The following is a 23,117-nucleotide window of genomic DNA, read 5'->3' as shown; positions in this document are numbered from 1 at the left end:
GTATAATGCTTCATTTATGCCTTGTCTGTGCATTAATTAAGTTCCGTCCTTGTCTGTGCATTAATTAAGTTCCGTCCTTCTCTGTGCATTAATTAAGTTCCGTCCTTCTGTTTTGTTTTCTATTTTGTTCTGGTCTATTCGGTTGTTTTATATTTATACTCAATTCTAATTCAGACCTGTCTATTTTGCTTTCCTTTGTTTTCTATTCGGTTGTACTCCATTCCATTCTGGCACATTCTATTTTACTGTGTGTTACTTTCATGTTATTCTGTCATTCTTTTCTATTTTGCTTTTTTCATTTTTGTGTAATCTTTTTTCTCTCATTCACTCATTTTATTGTTTTTTTTCTGAATTCCTCCCTCCTATGTTTTAATCTAAACCGAATCAGCAGTGAGAAGTAAGTAACATTATATGTTATCATTTCATCATTTATATCAATGCTGTTTTCCACTAGTGTTACTTTTTTCTTACTGCCTCTAATTATATCGCTCAGGGCAGCATTTAGCGTGCTGTAATCTGTAATGACTTGGAATAGCTGTGAAAATGATGGGCCTGTCAGTCTATATTTAGACAGTTATAACAGCATTGTCTAGTGGGATGGATTTAAATATGCTCTGTACATTGACTGAGCCTAGGGAACATAACATTATGCACTGCTCTTGAGCAGTTGGTAATCTGATGTTATTTAATGGCTGGTGTCCAATGAACTGCTGATTCCTTTTTTGAACTAATTCCCATCGAAGGACCGGGCGGTTGAAAATCTTATTAAATACATGCAGTAAAAATCTACATCTTAATTCATGCAGTTACGATATAACCGACATTTCCTTTGCGGGGTAGCTATAATGGTAATATAATGATTATGATGAGATATTATTTTGCATAGGTGTACCATAATTTCTGCCTCAGCAGTCATAAAAAACCAATGCTATTTCTGGTGCGCATTAACATCATAAACTATCTATGTGGTCACTTCTGGAGCTGTACTTCCCTCTGGGGTTTTCAGCGCACTTGTGCCTGCTTATGCACTTGTACATGGCTCTGGATAAGAGTGTCTGTTAAATGCCTGTAATGTAATGTAAACTGACACAAAGGGGAATAGGGTTGCCATTGTGGGGGATGAATCACACTTGACAGATCTGCTCTTTCTTATATTTTAATATTTTAATATGCCATATGATAGCTATGAATTATACAGAATTACAGGTTCTTATAAGAATCAGTATTTTCAAACTAATTACAAATATTTATCATTATAAAGGATGAGAGATGAAGATGAGAGTCTCATTTCCCTTGCAAATGAGTTGTTTTTTGTTTTTTGTGGGTCTGTTAGTCAGAGTGTATATGGAGCGTGTCTCCATCTCCCTCAGTGAGTAGGCCTGTGGTTAAGGAGGGCAGTGTTTTTATTTTCAGCACAAGCTGGGGATTAATTATCCCGTCTTAATTAGTTCAATTCAATTCATTTTTATTTGTATAGTGCTTTTTACAATGCAAGGAGAATTCTGTGAATTCTGTGGCAGAAATGCTGTGTTAATGATAGAGGTCGGAGGAGAATGGTGTGAATTCTGTGGCTAAAATGTCGTGTTAATGATAGATGTCGAAGGAGAATGGCTGTATTGTATTTAGTAAGGCATTTGGCTCTTCAGTCAGTGTGAATTTATGTATAATGTGAGTAAAATAGTTATTATGGAGCATCCATTCAGAAGCTCATTCAGAGAGTCCTGAGTGCTGTTACATGGCCTTTCTGCTCCACTTATAAAGGTGCCTCTCCCCTTCCTCAACCTTCACGGTGACATTAAAATTGTGACCTCGAATGTTTTACGCCCGCGGGGTAGGTCAGAGTTGAAGGTGTTACAGAAGGACTGTCACAGTCCCCAAATAAATCCACATGATCAGCATGAAGAAAATGTGCATTTAAACGAGCCATTTGAGATTTCATGAAATATGATGATATGCGTGTTTGTGTCAGCACGGCCAACAAATCCAAGCGCTTGGCACAGACTGTCTTCAGTTTGTTGGAGCTAGCCAGCCAATCAGAACAGAGATTAATTGATATCATTGGGCCTTAAAGGCACAGTCACTAAAACAGCCTGTTCTTGGTCAAGCTAATGAGAGTATGGACATGTAAAACTGCATAGAGACTGCACTTAAAACCATACAAACAGGCTATCAGGACCTAAAATGGAACCCTGGAAAGGTGTACAATACGGGACCCTGAAGGCACCGCTGGTGTGCTGGATACGTGAGCCCCACAGTGTTGAGTCTCAGGCAGAGTCCAGTCTCGGCCGTGGCCAGCAGCCCCACGCGGTGTGGGAGGGCTCAGTCAGTCAGCGGTCTGCATTCACTGAGTGTCCGTGTACTGCATGTAAAACCGCGTGTGAAAGGTCCTCTGTGCAAGCTTAGTCTGCCTTCTGAAAAGAAGCAGCTGAGGACCCCAAGTGTTTCGGCGGAGACTCACTCTCCTGAAAATGTATATTTTAAAAACATTCTTAAAGGCAAGATCCTATTCATCTAAATGCATTGAGTTTTATTTCAACAGAAAATGTCATGGTTTACTGCGGCCCTCCAGGACTGGAGTTAAACCAGAAGACATTACGGCCCTCCAGGACTGGAGTTAAACCTGCAGACACTGCGGCCCTCCAGGACTGGAGTTAAACCTGCAGACACTGTGGCCCTCCAGGACTGGAGTTAAACCTGCAGACACTATGGCCCTCCAGGACTGGAGTTAAACCAGAAGACATTACGGCCCTCCAGGACTGGAGTTAAACCTGCAGACACTGCGGCCCTCCAGGACTGGAGTTAAACCTGCAGACACTGTGGCCCTCCAGGATTGGAGTTTGACACCTGTGGTTTACAGGATCTGACGTTATTAGTGTACATTACAGTACAATTTTTTTTTTTTTATTGTTTATAACATCAATGAGTATGTGTTTATATGTCATTGCACTGTTGAAGGCATGGAGGCAGGAAGACTTTGCCCCCTTATCTGTTTAAAAAGTTCAATTATTGGCTACTGCCATAGAATTGTACCATTTGCTGCACTAATGTTAATGTGCAAAATGTCTTTTTTGATTTTGTATGGTATTGGATGAAACACAATATGGCTCATTCATATTACTGTAATATCTATACTCATTGATATGACTCGCCAAGAAGTTATATTAATAAAAAATCTAAATCATAGTGTTATGCTGAAAAGAGGTACAAAACGACTCTGAAAACACACACAAATGTGTGCGTGCGTGCACACACATACATACCCACCCACCCACACACACACACACACACACACACACCTGCTCCCACCCTCACAACACTTTTCCCTTAAATTCAAGCTGCTTAATTTCCCTGCAGTAATGTTTTGTTAAAGAACATAAAATTAAAGCATCTTGTGAAAGGCACAAAATTATTATCCATAGTAATATAATTTCAATTTTCAGGAGTAGTATAGGGTGGGACGGATGGTGCAGTGGGTAGCACTGCCACCTCACAGCAAGGAGGTCCTGGGTTTGAATCCTCGTTGGCCGGGGCCTCTCTGTGCGGAGTTTGCATGTTCTCCCCGTGTCTGCGTGGGTTTCCTCCGGGTACTCCGGTTTCCTCCCACAGTCCAAAGACATGCAGGTTAGGCTGATTGGAGAGTCTAAATTGCCCAGAGGTATGAGCGTGTGAGTGAATGGTGTGTGTGCCCTGCGATGGACTGGCGACCTGTCCAGGGTGTATTCCAGCCTTTCGCCCAATGTATGCTGGGATAGGCTCCAGCCCCCCTGCGACCCTGTTAAGGATAAGCCGGTTAAGATAATGGATGGATGGATGGAGGAGTAGTATACATTTCAACCAGTATACATTTTTGTTTGAACAATTAGTAATGTGTTTGAAATATGAGTAATACATATGCATAGATAATTATGACTAGCTTGTTTAATAATTATTGTGATTTTTTTTACTGAACCAAACTAATATAACACTTAACTCAACATAAGAGTTTTCTTTTTACATTTTAATCGCCTTCCAGTTGCAGGAAACACCAGGGGGCGTACACACCCCCACCATACGACCGTGACAACTGACTTAAAACACTCATGTTGGGCGGATCCACTGATCTCCCTGATCAGGTCAATGCGCGGGTCACGCCGCTGTCACTTGACGGCTGTCTTCGGTGCACGCTGTGGTTAAAGCGCAAATATGCTTGCGTTTTGCTGGAAGTTGCTTCGGAAATATGTGTGTGAAAACGTATATACACTGGTCATAAGTTATTTCCAAAAGCAGGCATGCCGTATTATTTCATTGTTTGCCAAGATACAGCGCTTCGCGGCCAGTCACCTTGTGTTAACCCTAACTCTTCACGGTGCGACGTCAGTCGTCATTGGTTACTTGATAATGGCAATCACTTCAGACAGACAGGGATCACTCCCCGTTTGGCAGACATAGATTAGTTTAGTCTTTCGCGAAACCATTGAAAGCAACTGGGTTTCTTTGCTGCCATTTTGGATCGAAAGGGCCATGCATATGAATGCAGGGCTCGCGGATCTTTTAAGCCACAATGGCGGTAGTTTCGTGTTGGATAAGCCTTAGATATTTTGGGAAGGGCCATGTTCCAGTCTCTGTTTTTCATTGGCTACGCCACTTCAATTGCGTCAATATCTCTATTCTGATTAGTGTAAAAACCTTCCACCACAAGAGGAAAGGGCGGGTACCCATGGAGCTTAGGCTGCGCGTGTCGTTTCCTCGGTGCAGGCAGCACCATCCGGATGAAGGGAGTCGACTCTGTCGCCGCTTGTTTTGTTATTGCAAAGGAACCGGTCGGGGAGTTTTATTTTAATTTCCTTTACGTGTTTCTGTGTCTGTGTTATATTGGACGACACTTCAACGCGAGAAGTAACAAACGCGATGGACCAAATGGGAAAAATAAGTTGACTGTTCGCTCCTGGGAGTTTGTTTTCCTCGCTCCAGAAGAGAGATTGCTAGTTTTGATAAAAATCACTTGGGCTTCTGAAAATAAGGCAATGCAGGTACTGGGTGATTTCTAAAGCAAGGAAACGAGCGACCTAAATTTCAAACAACGTCGGAGTGGTGGATAAAATTATGGGGTGGCAATAATTGTAACGACAACAACCACAGCAGAGGAACACATCTCTTCATTTTCGCGCATTCGGGTTGTGTGGCCCGAACAGTGCGCGGTGCTACATCAGCGGATTTGCTCCACGCGAAACATTTTCTCTTTCAGTGTCGCTGGAATGCTGGAAATAAGCACCCAGCTGGTTACTGTATGAGCCGAAGACGACGAATACCGTCGCAACTTCTACAAACTGAACGCTGCACTGGCAGTGGACACAGCGAGGATGCTGGATTTCACAAAAACGCTACCATGAGGAAATGTAAAAGATGAATACCATATTTCCTATGTGATACATTTCCCTTTGATTGCGAAAAGGGAAATTCTCCGACTTTCGCAAGTGGAGAGGGGAATACTACCTCCAACATGAGGGAGGCGTAGGGCCGCAGTGTGTTTGTTTATTGTGGGGGGAGCGGGGTTTTATGTCGCAACCACATTATGTTAAATTAATTTTAAGACGATATGAATCTTGCATTTGCGTTACTGCTCAACGGCATTTAAAATACGATTATCAACGATAGGAAACTGGTGTCAACCGCAAGAAGTAGGTCAGATCTTATAAATGATACTATTGGAGTATTTGCGAGAGTAAGGGATAGTCTCCCGTAATTATGGCAGTCGTTCCCTTCATTTGATTTATTTTCCAGTATTTTTTTGTTTTGTTCCCAGGCCTGAATGTCAGGTTTGCTGTAGCCCGATGACCGTTTGGCTGCCACCTGCCCAAAGCCCCTGGACTCTCATCCATCTCTTTTTCGCTCTTTTTAGATCTTGGAAGGAGTTGCAGTTTAACGAATATAGACTATAGTCTTAATACAGACTGTAGTCCGTCTTCTTCGTTTTTCGATATTTCTTTTTCTAATTGCTGTGGAGTTAATGGCTCTGTGCGAAACAACGGCCACCAATGCCGCTAAAATGATGGCTGCGTACAACGGTGGCGGTTCGACCGTGGCGGCACACCACCCACACCACCACCACCAGCTCCCGCATCTCCCACCTCCTCACCTCCACCACCACCCAGGCCAGCATCACCTCCAGCACCCCGGCTCGGCCGCTGCAGTCCACCCGGTCCAGCAGCACGCGTCCACGGCCGCAGCTGCTGCCGCCGCCGCCGCTGCAGCGGTGATGCTGAACCCGGGCCAGCAGCAGCCGTACTTCCCCTCGCCGGCACCCGGACAAGCCCCCGGGCCGGCGGCCGCTGCAGCGCCGGCCCAAGTTCAGGCCGCAGCTGTCAAAGCCCACCATCACCAACACTCGCATCACTTACAGCCACAGCTGGACATCGAGCCCGATAGACCCATCGGATACGGAGCATTCGGGGTGGTCTGGTAAGCGACTGTTTACGATTGTCTCGCCCTTACTCACTGCCACGATTTCTGCTGTACCACACTTTCCCTCTTAACGCATATGCTATAATGGTACAACCTTCCCGTGTGGCGTGGTGTTTGTGAAGTCGCGGTCTATTATCCTTTCTCGGCGTATCAATGAAGTGACCTGCCAGATCTGTGAAGGACCTCTTTATCTCACATACAGTACATAATACGAGATGCTGTGCGAGTTCAATCTCAATCACCAGCGTGGATTCTGATACCCTGTTTGTATAATTACCCCTAGCGCAGTCTGGTGTCAAAGTGCGAGCGGGTTGAACTTTCATGGAGTGCAAGGTGCCAACTCAACGGTGGCATGAGCGACCTCACCTGAAAAAAAACAAGCTCCGTGCACGGTTCAAGCAATGATCGGGCCCGGGGTGTGCGAGTGGGAGTAGGCGATTCTGGACTGACTGTCGGTGTCATTGTAGAGTTGTAACCATCAATGTGGGGAAAAACGAACATTTTAAAACCAATCCAAGAACCGCAACGGAGACTAGATTGTTTTAAAGCAAAAAAAAACAAGCGCTGAGGAGGCAACAGCGGGCGGGGCGCTGCGCGAGGGGTTACGTTCGGGCGACATGCCTGTCGAAGGGAGGCACCAAATCGATGACTCTAATGCATTCCTGTGGGTAAAGGCATTTGCGTGGAAATGTTTTCGTCTTGTTAATGTATTGATGTGCCAAGTGAAACTTTGTTTACCAATTTAACTTATGCATTTGTCCCATTAGTAATTTATTTTGCGCTCGTTCTCTGCCCTTCCGTGTCTCCAAGTCCTTTTGCTCCCCATGTACCGTAAGGTCCGGGAGTTCAGCTCTGGGTCCTTGAAGGTACTGTAAGGGATCTCTGACCAGGCTTGAGATGCATTGATCTGAAAAACTATTTTTAAATACAAAACCTTTTTTTTCTTGAATCACTTTAACTTAATATGGGGTTCCCTTGCTGTCTGAGTCTGGGTGAGGCCCCCTGGTTTGGTAAATTGAAAACTCAGTGCAAACTAGCGTGTGTCCCTCGTGCCCGCGCACCTGCTTTCTGCGTGCTGGGGGCGTCATGTGTTTAATCCTGGTAGCGCTCAGCTTGTTTCCCTTTCCGGAGGCCTCCACCCCACCCCAGTCACATGGCTGGCTAGATGGCAAATTGATCGTCAGAAGCAAAACTGATGGACATCCCCCCTGCCCCTTAAAATCGCTCTGTAGGATATTTAACCCCACTCCTATGAATATGTAAGGCTTGAATAAAAGGCTTGCGATGTTTGGACTCCACTGTGGTTGTTGTTTACAGATGGGTTTAGTAGTGTCTTGCCCGGCTAAGTGCTGTATGTGCAGGGTTTAGTAGTGTCCTGCCCGGCTAAGTGCTGTATGTGCAGAGTTTAGTAGTGTCCTGCCCGGCTAAGTGCTGTATGTGCTCTGTGCAGGGAGTTTAGTAGTGCTCTGCATGCATGGGTGTTGGTGAGAATCCCAAGCTCTCTATCGACTGTTCTGTTGAAGCATAGACACTGCTGCAGGCTGTAGGGTCAGGGTTTGACTGGGGACAGCACTTCTGGGCTGCAGGTATGAAGCCCTGGACGTGGCAGACTGATCCTGGATCAGCTGTGTTTGACGTGTTTGACAGGGGCGGGCTGGAAGTCCAGAGGGGGGAAACCCAGTGACATTGATTGGAAAATTTCAAGAAATGTGCAAATCATCTGCTTGCCGATTCCAGCTGGACCAGTTCTGCGTCAGCCAATCAACCGAACAATCCTTCTCTTCCCGTGCTTCTGCTGACAGGTCCTCGCAGTAATTTGGTTAGAATCTAAAGCAGTTTTCAGGAAGTGGTTTGTGAATGAATTTCAGCATGGAAGAAAGTCAGAGACTGCAGTGCTGTAGTTTCATAACCACTTCAGAGCAGCATGATTAGGGTTATTCATGAAATGCTGGAACAAAATAAAATTTAAGTCCCGTCCTGGTTAGAACCAAGTCTTTGTCTATCATTATAAAATGTGAGGATAACCTTGACCTGATTTCTGCAGCTCAGTCCTTCCTGAGTGTTAAATTTGACTCGCTGTGGTTGTTCCGGTGGGACAGTGTCAGTGAATATAATGCATCAGCCTTCGATGAGCTGAATTGACTCTTTCTTTCTCTCTCACTCAGTTCAGTTCGATATGCTTTTTTAGAATGACAGCTTTGTGCAGCTGTATTGCCATGGCTTGTTGGATGAGAAAAAGTAACATCGCAACATAGTCTCAACAATAATAATACATCTGGATAATATATAAGTGGCTGTGATTTCTGTGGCAAACACATAACTTTCGGTTTCTTAGGCCCTATAAAATGCACTGCCTTGCACTTGAGAAGAATAAACGCAAACTAAACCGGATACAGAATCACATAATAAATATGGTAGTAATATGGGATAGATAAGTCATTAAACAATTGAACACTTGCTTAATTTCTTTTTGACCAGCCTAGGATATTTACCAAAACACTTTCGGTACTTTTTTAACATGATTTTTCAGTTCCAGGGCATACACTGGTATGCTGTGTAAATTTTAGTTTGAAGCGATCAGACAAACCAACCTCATACCAACCTAAAATGCTGATGATGTTTTCAGAGTTTAATTTTCCCATTGGGCTGAGATAAAGTCCTGCCTCTGTCTGTTCCTCTGTCCGTCCATTTCTAGCTGCTCTTTCCCAGATTTGCATATTGAGAAGTCAGTCTGACGCCAGTGACACCATGTTGACTAGCGGCAGTACCAGTCTGATGCCAGTGGCACCATCTTGGCTGATAGACTGGTGCTGCCGCTGACGCCAGTGGCACCATGTTGACTGATGGCCCCAGGACCAGTCTGATGCTTGTGGCACCATCTTGGCTGATGGCCACAGTACCAGTCTGACGGGAGTGGCACCATGTTGGCTGATTATGTGCCATTTGCAGAGCTAGAAAGGGCTTTCTCTCATGCCATGGTGTTCTCCTTCCCATTTGCGAACATGTTTTTTCTTTTTTCTATTGGGTGGTGGGGGGGGGATGTTATTAGTAACCTTTCCTTACATAATTAAAACTAGCTTATCTGAAGTATAAGTGACACCTACGGGTCTACCCGGGACACAGTTGTTCAGACAGTCATGTTTCCATGGTTACATTGGCCTGCTGTGCACTTAATTTCACATCATTCTGTCCAAAGTTTAAGCAGCATGCATCTTGGTTTGAGTCTGGCTTGTTTTACAGAATTGGTAAATACCTTATGTTCTGAGAGTGGAGTTTCGGTTCTTAATTCTTAATAAATAGTCCCGAGATGCACAGAACTGGGCGTGTCCCTCAAGCTGGGGCCTCCTTCCCTATCTGCCTCTGACAGCCCCTCTCCACGAGCCTGCGTGTGGGGATAACCCCGGGCCCCTCTCTACGAGCCTCCCTGCCCTCCTGCGTGTGGGGATAACCCCGGGCCCCTCTCTACGAGTCTCCCTGCCCTCCTGTGTGTAAGGATAACCCCGGGCCCCTCTCTACGAGTCTCCCTGCCCTCCTGTGTGTAAGGATAACCCCGGGCCCCTCTCTACGAGCCTCCCTGCCCTCCTGCGTGTGGGGATAACCCCGGGCCCCTCTCTACGAGCCTCCCCGCCCTCCTGCGTGTGGGGATAACCCCGGGCCCACCGACCAGGAGCGCAGGGCCGCGTCCCGCTACCCCCCCCCAGGGTCTGCCGGCGCTTTTCTCACACTCCGATCGGCGGTTTTGGCGCCCCGTCCGCGGGCTAAACGACGACCCCGAGTCTCGGGCGTTAAACCGGCCGTCCGCAGGGGGGCCTTGTGCGCTGTCATCCCCCCACCGTAGTTATCAGGGCTGTCAGGCACCATATGGCCGGATCCCTGATCCTATTTGAGGAGGTTTACCTTGGGATTGAGCCAAGAGGGGGGGTTTTCCTGATAAAGACGTGCGTAGCTGTTCCCATGTACATCCTGCCCTGAGATCCGCTTAGTCTTGGTGTGTGTTTCACTGGCCCAAATTTTCTGAATCCTTACAACTTCGCTCACGCATAAATCTTCGGACATTTTTACGGTCCAGTCCAGTATTATTGGCACCCTCGATAAATATGCAGTTGTGTGCTTTGGTTGAATCCATCGAATCATTAATAAAGTCTTCCATTCTTCAAATAAAATTGAATGATGAACTGATGAGAACGGCCCTAATGCCCACTTTATTACCCCGTGCACGCCTCCACCCTTTACCTGCAGACTCTCCTCTGACTGAGGACGATGGCTGGGTTCAGGGCAGGGTAGGCGCTCCTTTAAAGGGATATTTCACTTTGGTACAACAAGTGATTTTTTTTGGATCTTAACCAGTTTATTTGCAGCATCTGCTGTCCCTACTGACGGTTAACGGTGTGGCCATATTTTCAAATTTGTCCACCTCCCATTTCACTCCTATTAATTAACTCTTATTCACGGTTTTAAAGCACACGCTAACTGTGGGGGATTTTTTTACATCTGATGCCTGTTCTCAATTTATTGCTTTAAAAAAGAAAAAAAGTTCCAGAAAAATATCCAATAACCAAACCAAACTACTATTCACTACAAGCAAATAAAATGGGGTCAGCCCTGCAGATGTGGATGTGTTATACCAAAGCAACACACCCCTGGAAGGGTCGGTGGTGAAGATGGGTTGAGAAGGCGTGGTTGAGCAGACGGCGTTGTTCTGTGAGGCGGTGAGGCTGGAGAGCCTGACCTTCGTGTAAACCCCTGACCGGCCCATCTTAGCGTGCTGCTAAGCCTCCTGGGTTGGGAATCCTTCATAAACCTGTGCTTGCTCGGGAGATCACACCCTTTCTGTGTCTGGCAACCACCAACCGGGGCCCCTGTTCCACCTCAGCTGGGATCCCATTGGCTGTAGAACAAGCATTAGCCTCTTATTGTTTTCACTGAGGTGTTTCCGCCATTTTGTGAAAGGAGTGGAGATAAAGACTTGAGTGGTTCACCTCTCTACGTAATGTCCTCATTCCGGCCGAGAATATCCTGGATAAGTCTTTCAAAGACAATCAGAGTTGTTCTGATATCGATTCCAATGTAATGTAATGACACCAGTATCGGAAATGCCCAAAAAACTGGATCGGGAATCGGCGAGTATGCGTGTCTATGCACCGATCCAATACCACATAATATATTGTGATGATAGCTCATTTACGCTACTCCGCAAACACGTGCGGTGCTAGCGGAGAGTGTAGTAAGAGCTAGCAAAATGTCAGCAATTTGGCAATATTTTACACTGGAACATCCCACCAGTAAAACAGCAATGAGCACAGCATGCAAGGCTTTAGTTTCGAGTGGTGGCACTAGTGTTGTCAGTTTCAACACCAGCAGTCTTATAAAGCATTTGAAAGTCCATTACACGAAAGAGCACGATCGGTTCATCAAGGCAAGAGTTTTAAATGTTCGTTTGACACGAGATCTGTGTTTATTTGTTGACACGCAAATTCAAACTACCAGATAACTGAACATCACTTTCCACTATGCGATGTCTACATGAAAATAAATTAAGCAATACATTATCATTAGGCTATTTATCTATTGGATATTGAAAGCGAAAAATGGACCATGTTAATCTCACCACCATGATTGTCCCGCACCATATAAAATGCATTGGCAAAGTTTGCCGTGACATAAAAATATATCGAATTGTACGGAGACCTGTATTGGCGTGAAAGTAAAATCATTAGACCAATCACCCATGGTAAAATAGACCCGCTATTAGCATATTATATCAGGCAAATATTGCGTGACCAAAGTTATTAACAGCAGCATATAACTTTGATGTAATGCCGATCAAGTCTATCAGGCAGAAGCCATAGGGAAGAGGGATGAAAACATGAAGAATTATCATTTTAACCCATGCATTTTTAAAATGACACAATCGACCAGCATCCCTGGACGTAAACTACAGGGATTTAACTCTGCAACTGTGAGGTTATACTGCACAATCTCAATATAAATGTACATTTTTTATTTGGCAATTAGACTATTATCTGACTTACAATGTTGAAATGTAACTACTACGATGGCCCAATATAAAGTTTTAAATTGAAATTAAATTTGTAAGTACTCGGTTACACAAGGTTAACGCACAGCTATCGGATCTTGGAGGGGATATGGGGTGATTGTGGCACGGTTGTTTGTTTGGAGGGGATATGGGGAGATTTTGTGGGGGATATGGTGTGATTGTGGCAGGGTTGTTTGGGGTGGATATGAGGTGATTGTGGCAGGGTTGTTAGGGGCGGATATGGGGTGATTTTGGGGGGGATATGGTGTGATTGTGGCAGGGTTGTTTGGGGGGGATATGGGGTGATTGTGGCACGGTTGTTTGTTTGGAGGGGATATGGGGAGATTTTGTGGGGGATATGGTGTGATTGTGGCAGGGTTGTTTGGGGGGGATATGGGGTGATTGTGGCACGGTTGTTTGTTTGGAGGGGATATGGGGAGATTTTGTGGGGGATATGGTGTGATTGTGGCAGGGTTGTTTGGAGGGGATATGGGGTGATTTTGGGGGGGATATGGGATGATTTTGGCAGGGTTGTTTGGGGTGGATATGAGGTGATTGTGGCAGGGTTGTTAGGGGCGGATATGGGGTGATTTTGGGGGGGATATGGTGTGATTGTGGCAGGGTTGTTTGGGGGGGATATGGGGTGATTGTGGCACGGTTGTTAGGGGCGGATATGGGGTGATTTTGGGGGGGATATGGGGTGATTGTGGCACGGTTGTTTGTTTGGAGGGGATATGGGGAGATTTTGTGGGGGATATTGTGTGATTGTGGCAGGGTTGTTTGGAGGGGATATGGGGTGATTTTGGGGGGGATATGGGATGATTGTGGCAGGGTTGTTTGGGGTGGATATGAGGTGATTGTGGCAGGGTTGTTAGGGGCGGATATGGGGTGATTAGGGGGGGATATGGTGTGATTGTGGCAGGGTTGTTTGGGGGGGATATAGGGTGATTGTGGCACGGTTGTTTGTTTGGAGGGGATATGGGGAGATTTTGTGGGGGATATGGTGTGATTGTGGCAGGGTTGTTTGGGGGGGGGGGATATGCAGTGATTTTGGGGGGATATGGGGTGATATGGGGTGACTGTGGTGGGGTTGTTTGGTGTGACCAGGGTACCTCAGCCTGCAGAGCAGCTGGCGTGCGTGTGTTTGTCCGCATTGTTCCGGCTCCTTCTATAGACACACCTGAGACTCAAGGGCTCTCAGCGGCTGCACCTGGCAGGCCCGGCCACACCTCTACTCTAGTACTAACGGCACAGGAAGTGAACACACGCACGCACACACACACACACACACACACACACACACACACACACACACACACACAAAACACACACACTCTCTCACACACACACACACACACACACACACACACACACACACATATCATAAACATTGTGCGCACAAACGTATATATCTCACGACAAACACGCGCACACACACACACACACACAAGACAGGCATGCATACATCACGCACATGCAGACATGCATGCATGTGCACACACACACACACACACACACACACACACACACACTCTGCGCACACCCGCGTGCACACTCCACAGCCTGAACTACAAAGGCAGCGCTCTGCTGATTTGCATCCCTGCTTTGTGCGGGCAGTGTGGCGGCTCCCTGCCCTGCACTGAGGCACCGCGGGATCAAAGGAAGGGAATATGTTTCATGAGGGCATCCTCTCAATACTTTATGCAAATATGATAATGCATTTTCAATTTTAAAGAAACTGCCAATGAGCGAGAAACTGATTATTGAATTCAGTCCACTAATTAGAAGATGATTGACATTGGCTCATTAGCTGTGACTGTTATTTGCTGTGTTTCTCAAGATGATGAAGCTCATTTACGTGAGGTCAAATTGAAGCCTTTTTCAGATTGCATGTCGCAGGTGTGTGAGAAACAAATGTTGCTTTAAGCGTTTTTTTTTTTTTTTTTTTTTTTAAACGAGCAAACTGAGCTCAGCCTGTCCTCTCTGTGCTGCTCTGTCTCCACACTGAGCTCAGCCTGTCCTCTCTGTGCTGCTCTGTCTCCACACTGAGCTCAGCCTGCTGTCCTCTCTGTGCAGCTCTGTCTCCACACTGAGCTCCGCCTGTCCTCTCTGTGCAGCTCTGTCTCCACACTGAGCTCAGCCTGCTGTCCTCTCTGTGCAGCTCTGTCTCCACACTGAGCTCAGCCTGTCCTCTCTGTGCAGCTCTGTCTCCACACTGAGCTCAGCCTGTCCTCTCTGTGCAGCTCTGTCTCCACACTGAGCTCAGCCTGTCCTCTCTGTGCTGCTCTGTCTCCACACTGAGCTCAGCCTGTCCTCTCTGTGCAGCTCTGTCTCCACACTGAGCTCAGCCTGTCCTCTCTGTGCTGCTCTGTCTCCACACTGAGCTCAGCCTGTCCTCTCTGTGCTGCTCTGTCTCCACACTGAGCTCAGCCTGTCCTCTCTGTGCAGCTCTGTCTCCACACTGAGCTCAGCCTGTCCTCTCTGTGCTGCTCTGTCTCCACACTGAGCTCAGCCTGTCCTCTCTGTGCAGCTCTGTCTCCACACTGAGCTCCACCTGCTGTCCTCTCTGTGCTGCTCTGTCTCCACACTGAGCTCAGCCTGTCCTCTCTGTGCAGCTCCGTCTCCACACTGAGCTCAGCCTGTCCTCTCTGTGCTGCCTGCTCTGCCTGTAACCGCTACTTTCTGTCTGTGCATTGTCTATGCTTTTCTCAATCTTATCAGTCACGTGTACTTGCCATAATTCTTTGTGGCAAATTGCATTCAGTCTTGTGTTGAGGCTGTGTTCATTTTTCTGTAGTCATTGTTTGGTGTCTAATTCTCTGAATTAACATATCGCCTTCCGTTCGGGGCTGAGCAAAGTGCATGCAAGGGCTGGTGTTTACCTTCTCTCGCTCTCTCGCTCAGCATGTATAAATTGTTGTGGTGGAGCATGCGTTACACTTCTTAATTAAAGTAGGCCATTGACCCACATCTGCAGAGACCTCTGAGATGAACACAGCCCACAGATCTGCTGTTAAAACCAGTTTAAAGTGTCTCTCCTTCCCCAAACAGTATCTGTGCAGCTGGGGTCTCTGTGGCACACGCACAGGTACAGCTTCAGGTGCCTGTGGGGCTCCAGGTGTCATCAGTAACCATGGTTATTTGCAATTATATCGCATAATGTGCTGGATTGCTAGCTTGGGGAATGCTCTATTTATAGAATGCATCTTGGCGGCACCACCGGTTGTATCAGAAATGTGTGTGCGCGTAACGACGCACATCAGTAATTTATTTTAATTTTTTTTCCATCACAATAAAGTATTCATGCTTAGCCTACTGTGTCAATAAATACAGCCTGTGTTATTCTGCACTTGCCCGCTAAACCAATACACTGCAGCCCTGTTTAAAGCCATTTGGCCAACAAATGTGTTCCATACTGTATCGGCATAATTTACAGCTGAATCCAGCACCCCCCCCCCCCGCTTCCCCAAATTCCCATAGAGATCCATAAAGGTGCTATGTAGATGCAGACCAAACCAATGTACAACGGCTTGGCTGAATGCTCTGATTCTGATTGCTTCAACACGTTTTTTTTCATGATTTAAAATGCTTTAAACTGTATAAACTTATAAGCACTTCATATTTAATTATATAATATGTGTACTTGCATAAGCAGATAATCATAAGTGGATTGCATTGAAAAATGGCAAGCTCATTGGGAAAGGGGGGTTCTTTGTTTTATTTCAATATCCTGGTATGTACTGGTGTTCATAATCTCGTCTATATTAACGGGTGCTTCAGGACCTGTGTAATTTTTAATATATTTGAAAAAGGCTCCTGTGCCTGGGGCAGGAGGACCCCCCTGTGGTCCAGTCATGGGGAATATTAGATTTTTATTGTTTGATTATTTCTAATGTATTATCATGCTGTGCTGAGGGTCAGCAGTTGGTCTAGCTTTTACCTGCTTTGTCATGATGGTTCGAGGCCTCCTGCACACTCTCAAAGGCAGACCTACTTACTGTCATTCACATGCAAAGCAGCTGTAGCCTATGTATAATCGTTGACTTTTACACAGTAGGACATGACGTCACAAATCAGGCGCACAGAAACGCAAAGGCAGGAAGAGATGGTTAGATGAGGTTAGCTGACCTTTTCACCTGCAAGAAGCTAGCTATCCTGCGATCATAGCTTCTGTTTAGATGTATGTTTAGATATTTGCACTTGTTCTTGTGTTTGATTTGCACTTTGTTGTACGTCGCTCTGGATAAGAGCGTCTGCTAAATGCCATGTAATGTAATGTAATATTTAATTAATTTAACATTTTACATTCTTTCACCTGTTGTTTTAACTTTACTCCCCTGAAGAAATGTTCTAATATGATTGTAAATTTACTAATTGTTCTTTAAGTTTTCTGAACTGGTTTCCATGGTGTAGGCACTGCTGAATTGGATGCAAGGCTCTTCACTGTCAATAGGAGTAAGGAGAATGAAAAGGCAACACAGAAAAATAAAATAAAAACCTGTTTTAATGTTGGGCCATCGGGTTGGCAGCCGAGGCTTGTGTATAATTAGCATTAGCGTAGCGTTTGTTTCTGGTCCTCCGCGGTTTGAAGGAGCGGTGATCTGGTTGCAGTTTGGGGAAAGCTCAGTGGACGGCGCTGTGGTGGGTGGAGTGCAGACCTCCCAGAAGGGGCGTGTTCTGAGTAAATGAGCTGTTCTGAGGCTTACGGGGGCGTCCGTTGGAGCCCTGACCTTTCCGCTGCAATGAGGTCACAGCCGCAGGTGGGCCAGCGAGAATCCCCTTGCCCGTGATATTGCATTGTCAAGGATGGCACAGTAAACTTTGTTGTGGTTCTTGAAGCTATGACGAGACCAGAGTTTGCGCTGCGTGTCGTTGCTCCTCGGTTGCTCCTCAGAAGCTGCACAGCGTCACGTTTTGGCTGTAGGCTTGTGAGATATGTTGCGCTTAGATTATGGCCTTAGAGAGAGAAACCAGGGTAATTGGATGGACCAAGATTATACTGCTTCTGAGAATGCCGATGTCCTCTGACATCAAAGCCACACTGATACCCTAATCTAGGACTGCAGTCTATGGGACTGACCTCCTGCATAGTTTGTTACTGAAGAAACGCCAGAACCAGGACAGGGCCCTGCCAGAATTTCCTTTTCCCCCACATTAAGTTTGAATGCAATCTCTAATATTCAGTTGAAATCATTAATTGAGTGTCTATATTGATAATAATTGTTGAAACTGGACAGTTGAAATCTCCACTACTGTTGGAAGCAGTTCCAGATTCAAGCGGGAACCAACACGAACACCAATTATTTTTGAGCCCCTAAAATTGGAGGTGACTATGTATAAAAAGAGCTGTAATTCTTACATCATTCACCCGATTTAGATATAAATTCCCATCAAATTAAATCATTAATTAAATCATCAAATTCATTATTTACTTCCAACTCCAGTATCCTGTGGTAGTCAACTAAAATAACAATAACTTTGTCAATGTTCAAATATTTATGGGCCTGACTGTTTATTTTTTGTTCAAGGAGGGGGTGTGTATCTTTAATTTGTTTCAGGGGGTCTGTCTCTGGGCAGAGGCTGTTACTCATGAATGCTCTGTACTGGTAGGAATCAGGATCACTATGAATGCTCTTTGCTGGTAGGAATCAGGATCACTATGAATGCTCTGTGCTGGTAGGAATCAGGATCACTTTGCGCTAAATGAGTGTGGAATTTAATAGCCTTTTTTAACATGGAGAGAGACAAAGGGAACTTACCCAGTTCTGCTCTGAAGGCCGGGTTTGGCCCAGTTCTGCTCTGAAGGCCGGGTTTGAGGGATTTCTGTGAACCTTGAGGATGTCTTTGCAGAAATCAAGGTGCAGTTTTTGTGTGGGATTTGTGTCCCATGATGTGCGTCTTTAAGGAGTGGGCCCCATATCTCACTTCCACATAGCAGAATGGCTTCTATTATACAATTGTACAGCTGAATAATTTAAGCCCAATTTTAATTGGAGGATTGAATTTGTTTAGTGACCTGCTGATGCTATAAGAGGCCCTACGTGCTTTATCCATCAGTGCATTTATAGCTCTGTCCAGCCTGCCGGAAGCACTGGTTATTATCCCTCGGTAATTGTTCATCGTGTGTTCCTTTTTTAGGAACACCATTATTACGTTTTTTTCCAGATTAATGTTCAGTGGTGAATTTTGACAGTATGTCTCTAGCAGTGAGAGGTTCTGTATGAGATAAGACCATCTGCGTACATGAGGAATTTGATATCTTTACCATGTAACTCTATTCCAGGACTAAGAGATTGTTCAATGGTTGTTGATGTATATGTTGAACAGGGTAGAAGATAAGTTGCAACCCTGATGCACTCCTCCTATGAAATGGAGTATTTGGATTTGATTATGTCATAATTTTCCACCTATGCCACGAGCTGTGAGTTGAAAGAATAATCCATTGTGCCAAATTGAATCAAAGGCCTCTTCCAGGTCCCTCACAGCCTGCTGTAGTTCATTTCACTTCTATGTTGCTGCATCAAGGAGAATATGTCTTCTCCTGGCTGCCTGTTATCAGTCCTTTGGTGAAGGCTGGTCAGTGTTTTCTCCAAGTCTTCTCACTCCAGAATAGAAAGCCCCTGTTTATGGCCCTGAGGGTGATAGAATGTTTAGGGGTACATTCAGGGGGTGGGAAGGTTTTCACTGTTAGTTCAGTGAAATTTCTTCCTCTGTTCAAGTGCTTGCCGTCCTTTGCGAACCAAATCACTGGCTTGTTATTATTTCTTATTCATTAACAGCTTGACCTTTTACATTACATCACATGTTATTTGGCTGACACTTTTATCCAAAGCGACTTCTAGTTGATTCCCCCCCAATGCGGGGTTAAGAGCCTTGCTCAAGGGCCCAACGGCTGTGCGGATCTTATTGTGGCTACACTGTGGATCGAACCACCAAGCTTGTGGGTCCCAGTCATGAACCTTAACCAGACTGCCCCACTCTGCTGTTTTATCCATCTAGTACGATATGTTATATCATTATGATTCCTGCAAACGTTTCAACTAGAATTTTATAATTCTGTCTCCCTCCGTCTCTCCATTTCTCTCTCTGTCTCCCTCCCCACCTCTCTCTCCAGGCAGCTGCAGGTGACAGCTCTCTGCTCCTTTATTGCTCCAGTAATCGTTGAATAACAAAAACCTCTGTGGTTATTTTAACGTTAAATTTCGAAAATTAGAACTTTTTAAATTTAGTATCTCTGACAATAAAATGTGAAAATACTTTGCTGCATGTGTTATGTCGTTGTGTCAGTGCTAGCGTGTGTTGTGGGGGTGTGTTGGTGCTAGCGTGTGTGTGTGTGTGCGTGTGTGATTTCTCCCATCTCTCTGCTGGTCTGTCTGTCGTGGTGTGGATTACACTTGAGGTGTTCCATCAAGCAGGTCCTGTCCAATAAACACTGCGAGAGAAAGTATTACATCGTCTGCGACATAACATAATAAGTGAGAGCAAGTGTCATAAGACACTTTTTTCAGGTGAAAATGCTTCATTTTTGACATAGGACAGTTGTTGTTAGGGTGTACGACAAACTAGAAATCAGGCTTTAGGCTATGCCTCGAGTTGTGGAGTGAATCGGCTTGCTTTTGACACCCTGAGCGAGAGGGAGCCATGTTGCAGTGGGTAGCACTTTCCTCACAGCAATAAGGTCCTGGGGTTCAGTCTGCAGGTTCTCCCCAGGTTCTCCCCAGGTTCTCCCCAGGTTCTCCCCAGGTTCTCCCCAGGTTCTCCCCAGAGGTTAATTGGAGAGTCTAAATCACCTCTTGGTGTGCTCCTGCCGTTTCAATTGACCGAGGCACTGGCCTCAGAACTGGTCCCTGGTTGCAGCACTATGGCTGCCCGCTGCTCCTACGTAAATGTCTGCACTTCTATAGCGCCTTTAGCACGTTTTGTTGCATTAGAAGCCTGTGACAATCACAAAGAAATATATGAAATGAATAATTCGCATATCGAAGGGTGCTTTTTCTGAAGGTAAAGTAGAATTTATTTGCCTGTGACCTAGCATTTTTCTGAAATATCATGATTCGTATGGTCACGTTCATGTTCACTGTCATATCTGGCAGTGCACGCATAAACAAACAAACAAACAAGCAAACAAATCGAGAGTGCGAGCGACTCAATAACTATGCCCAGCCTTATGCTCACGCCCAGAGAGAATGGATTAAGACTGCAATGGAAAGTTGTGAAGAACGAGTTCAAACTGAAGTAAGGGGGCAGCCGTGTGTAGAAGGTGTGGAACCCTACACTCGTGCCAGCCTCCGTGTTGGTTTCTAACGTCGTGCTAACCGTTCACAGGACACACGCTCCACCTGTGCTGTTTATGAAAGTGCACTTTTAATATATTATTGCTGTGGTCGTTTAGGCGAGCGTAGGACCGGTTCTGTTTGCCGGATGCCTGAACGTTAGCATTCGGTCGCTGATGGTTCCTCTCCTGTTCACTGTTGCAGGTCGGTGACGGACCCTCGTGACGGCAAGAGGGTCGCCCTGAAAAAGATGCCCAACGTCTTCCAGAACCTCGTCTCCTGCAAGAGGGTCTTCCGCGAGCTGAAAATGCTCTGCTTCTTCAAACATGACAACGTGAGTGACCGTGCGCGTGCTACGGAGAGAGATTTTTGTTGGGAGAGATCGGCTCGATCCTGTACTGTGACGGGATGGGTTGCTTTTGATTTCTCGTTCCGTCTCTCTCCCCCTGCTGCTCTCCTGTGTTCTGTTGCCCCAGTGTCTGATGAGCTTAATGCTCTTGAGTTATTCTGCCCCCTGTGGTGTGCGTGACCTTCTCTGGCACATTCACTCTACTGATGTGATGTGAAGACTGCCCACCCATGCGCCTGTACAGACACACACACACACACACACACACACACACACACACACACACACCACACCGCGCGCACACACACACACACACACACACACACACACCGCGCGCACACACACACACACACACACACACACACACACACACACACACACACCACACCGCGCACACACACACACACACACACACACACACCACACCGCGCACACACACACACACACACACACACACACACACACACGCACACACACCACACCACACCACACCACACCACACCATGCGCGCACACACACACACACACTCCTCATGTTGTCCTCTCTCCCCAGGTTCTCTCTGCCTTGGACATCCTGCAGCCCCCGCACATCGACTACTTTGAGGAAATGTATCCTTCAGCACTTCCCCAGCATGCACTGGGATGTGCCAGGAAACTCACCGCACATCAGCTAATGTGGAGAGGGAATGTTTAGGCCCTTAACCCTGCATTGCTCCAGCGGAGGATTGTCTCCTGCTTAGCCTAATCAACTGTACGTTGCTCTGGATAAGAGCGTCTGCCAAAATGCCAAGAATTGAATGTAATGTAATGACTGAGTCCATAGCATAAGTGTCAGTCTGGAGGTGGGAGCAATGGCCTCTCTCCCTTGTGCTGGAAGAAGTGGTTTGTCCTTTCCAGTTTCCCAGTCCCTGCTCACACTACCCTATCAGAGTCCCCGTTCTACCAGAGCCCTGCTCACACTACCCTATCAGAGTCCCCGTTCTACCGGAGCCCTGCTCCCACTGCCCTATCAGAGCCCCCGTTCTACCAGAGCCCTGCTCCCACTGCCCTATCAGAGTCCCCGTTCTACCGGAGCCCTGCTCCCACTGCCCTATCAGAGCCCCCGTTCCACCAGAGCCCTGCTCCCACTGCCCTATCAGAGCCCCCGTTCCACCAGAGCCCTGCTCACACTGCCCTATCAGAGCCCCCGTTCCACCAGAGCCCTGCTCACACTGCCCTATCAGAGCCCCCGTTCCACCAGAGCCCTGCTCACACTGCCCTATCAGAGCCCCCGTTCCACCAGAGCCCTGCTCACACTACCCTATCAGAGTACCCTATCAGTAGCCCTGCTCAGACAGTCATTTTATTTTTGAAATTACACTTATTCAGTGTTTCATAAGCCATTTCAAACTTGGCTGTGTGAATTTTGGAAATGGTTAGCCCTCATAAGGTCTTAACAAAACACTTGCGTCGGTGTTGGCAGTGAGGTGGGTAAAAGCTTGTGTCTGTTTGTAGTGAGGTGGTAAAAGCTTGTGTCGGTGTTGGCAGTGAAGTGGTAAAAGCTTGTGTCTGTTTGCAGTGAGGTGGTAAAAGCTTGTGTCGGTGTTGACAGTGAGGTGGGTAAAAGCTTGTGTCGGTGTTGACAGTGTGGTGGTAAAAGCTTGTGTCGGTTGGCAGTGCAGTGGGTAAAAGCTTGTGTCTGTTTGCAGTGAGGTGGTAAAAGCTTGTGTCGGTTGACAGTGAGGTGGTAAAAGCTTGTGTCTGTTTGCAGTGATGTGGGTTAAAGCTTGTGTCGGTGTTGGCAGTGAAGTGGGTAAAAGCTTGTGTCTGTTTGACAGTGAGGTGGGTAAAAGCTTGTGTCGGTTGGCAGTGAAGTGGGTAAAAGCTTGTGTCGGTGTTGACAGTGATGTGGGTAAAAGCTTGTGTCGGTTGGCAGTGATGTGGGTAAAAGCTTGTGTCGGTTGGCAGTGATGTGGGTAAAAGCTTGTGTCTGTTTGACAGTGAGGTGGTAAAAGCTTGTGTCTGTTTGACAGTGACGT

The 23,117-nt window shown here is 46.3% G+C and overlaps 1 protein-coding gene across 2 annotated transcripts in view; it reads left to right on the top strand.

Moving 5' to 3' along the window:
• Nucleotides 1-4,569: 4,569 nt before the first annotated feature.
• The window catches only part of nlk2 (nemo-like kinase, type 2), a 34,843-nt gene continuing 16,295 nt past the window's right edge, over nt 4,570-23,117 (top strand). Inside the window, exons 1-4 of one of the 2 annotated variants that reach the window (XM_061216729.1) lie at nt 4,570-5,375; nt 5,879-6,438; nt 20,956-21,085; nt 21,653-21,708. In XM_061216729.1, the coding sequence (XP_061072713.1) occupies nt 5,987-6,438; nt 20,956-21,085; nt 21,653-21,708 (638 nt within the window). In that variant the 5' untranslated portion in view covers nt 4,570-5,375; nt 5,879-5,986. Of the gene's footprint in view, nt 6,439-20,955; nt 21,086-21,652; nt 21,709-23,117 lie in introns of both variants that reach the window. The other variant, XM_061216728.1, reaches the window with a different exon arrangement.

Source organism: Conger conger, chromosome 13 (genome assembly GCF_963514075.1).
Source record: "Conger conger chromosome 13, fConCon1.1, whole genome shotgun sequence".
NCBI lineage: Eukaryota > Metazoa > Chordata > Actinopteri > Anguilliformes > Congridae > Conger > Conger conger.
Note: the sequence above shows the minus strand (reverse complement) of the source record. Positions and strands in the feature narration are given on the sequence as shown.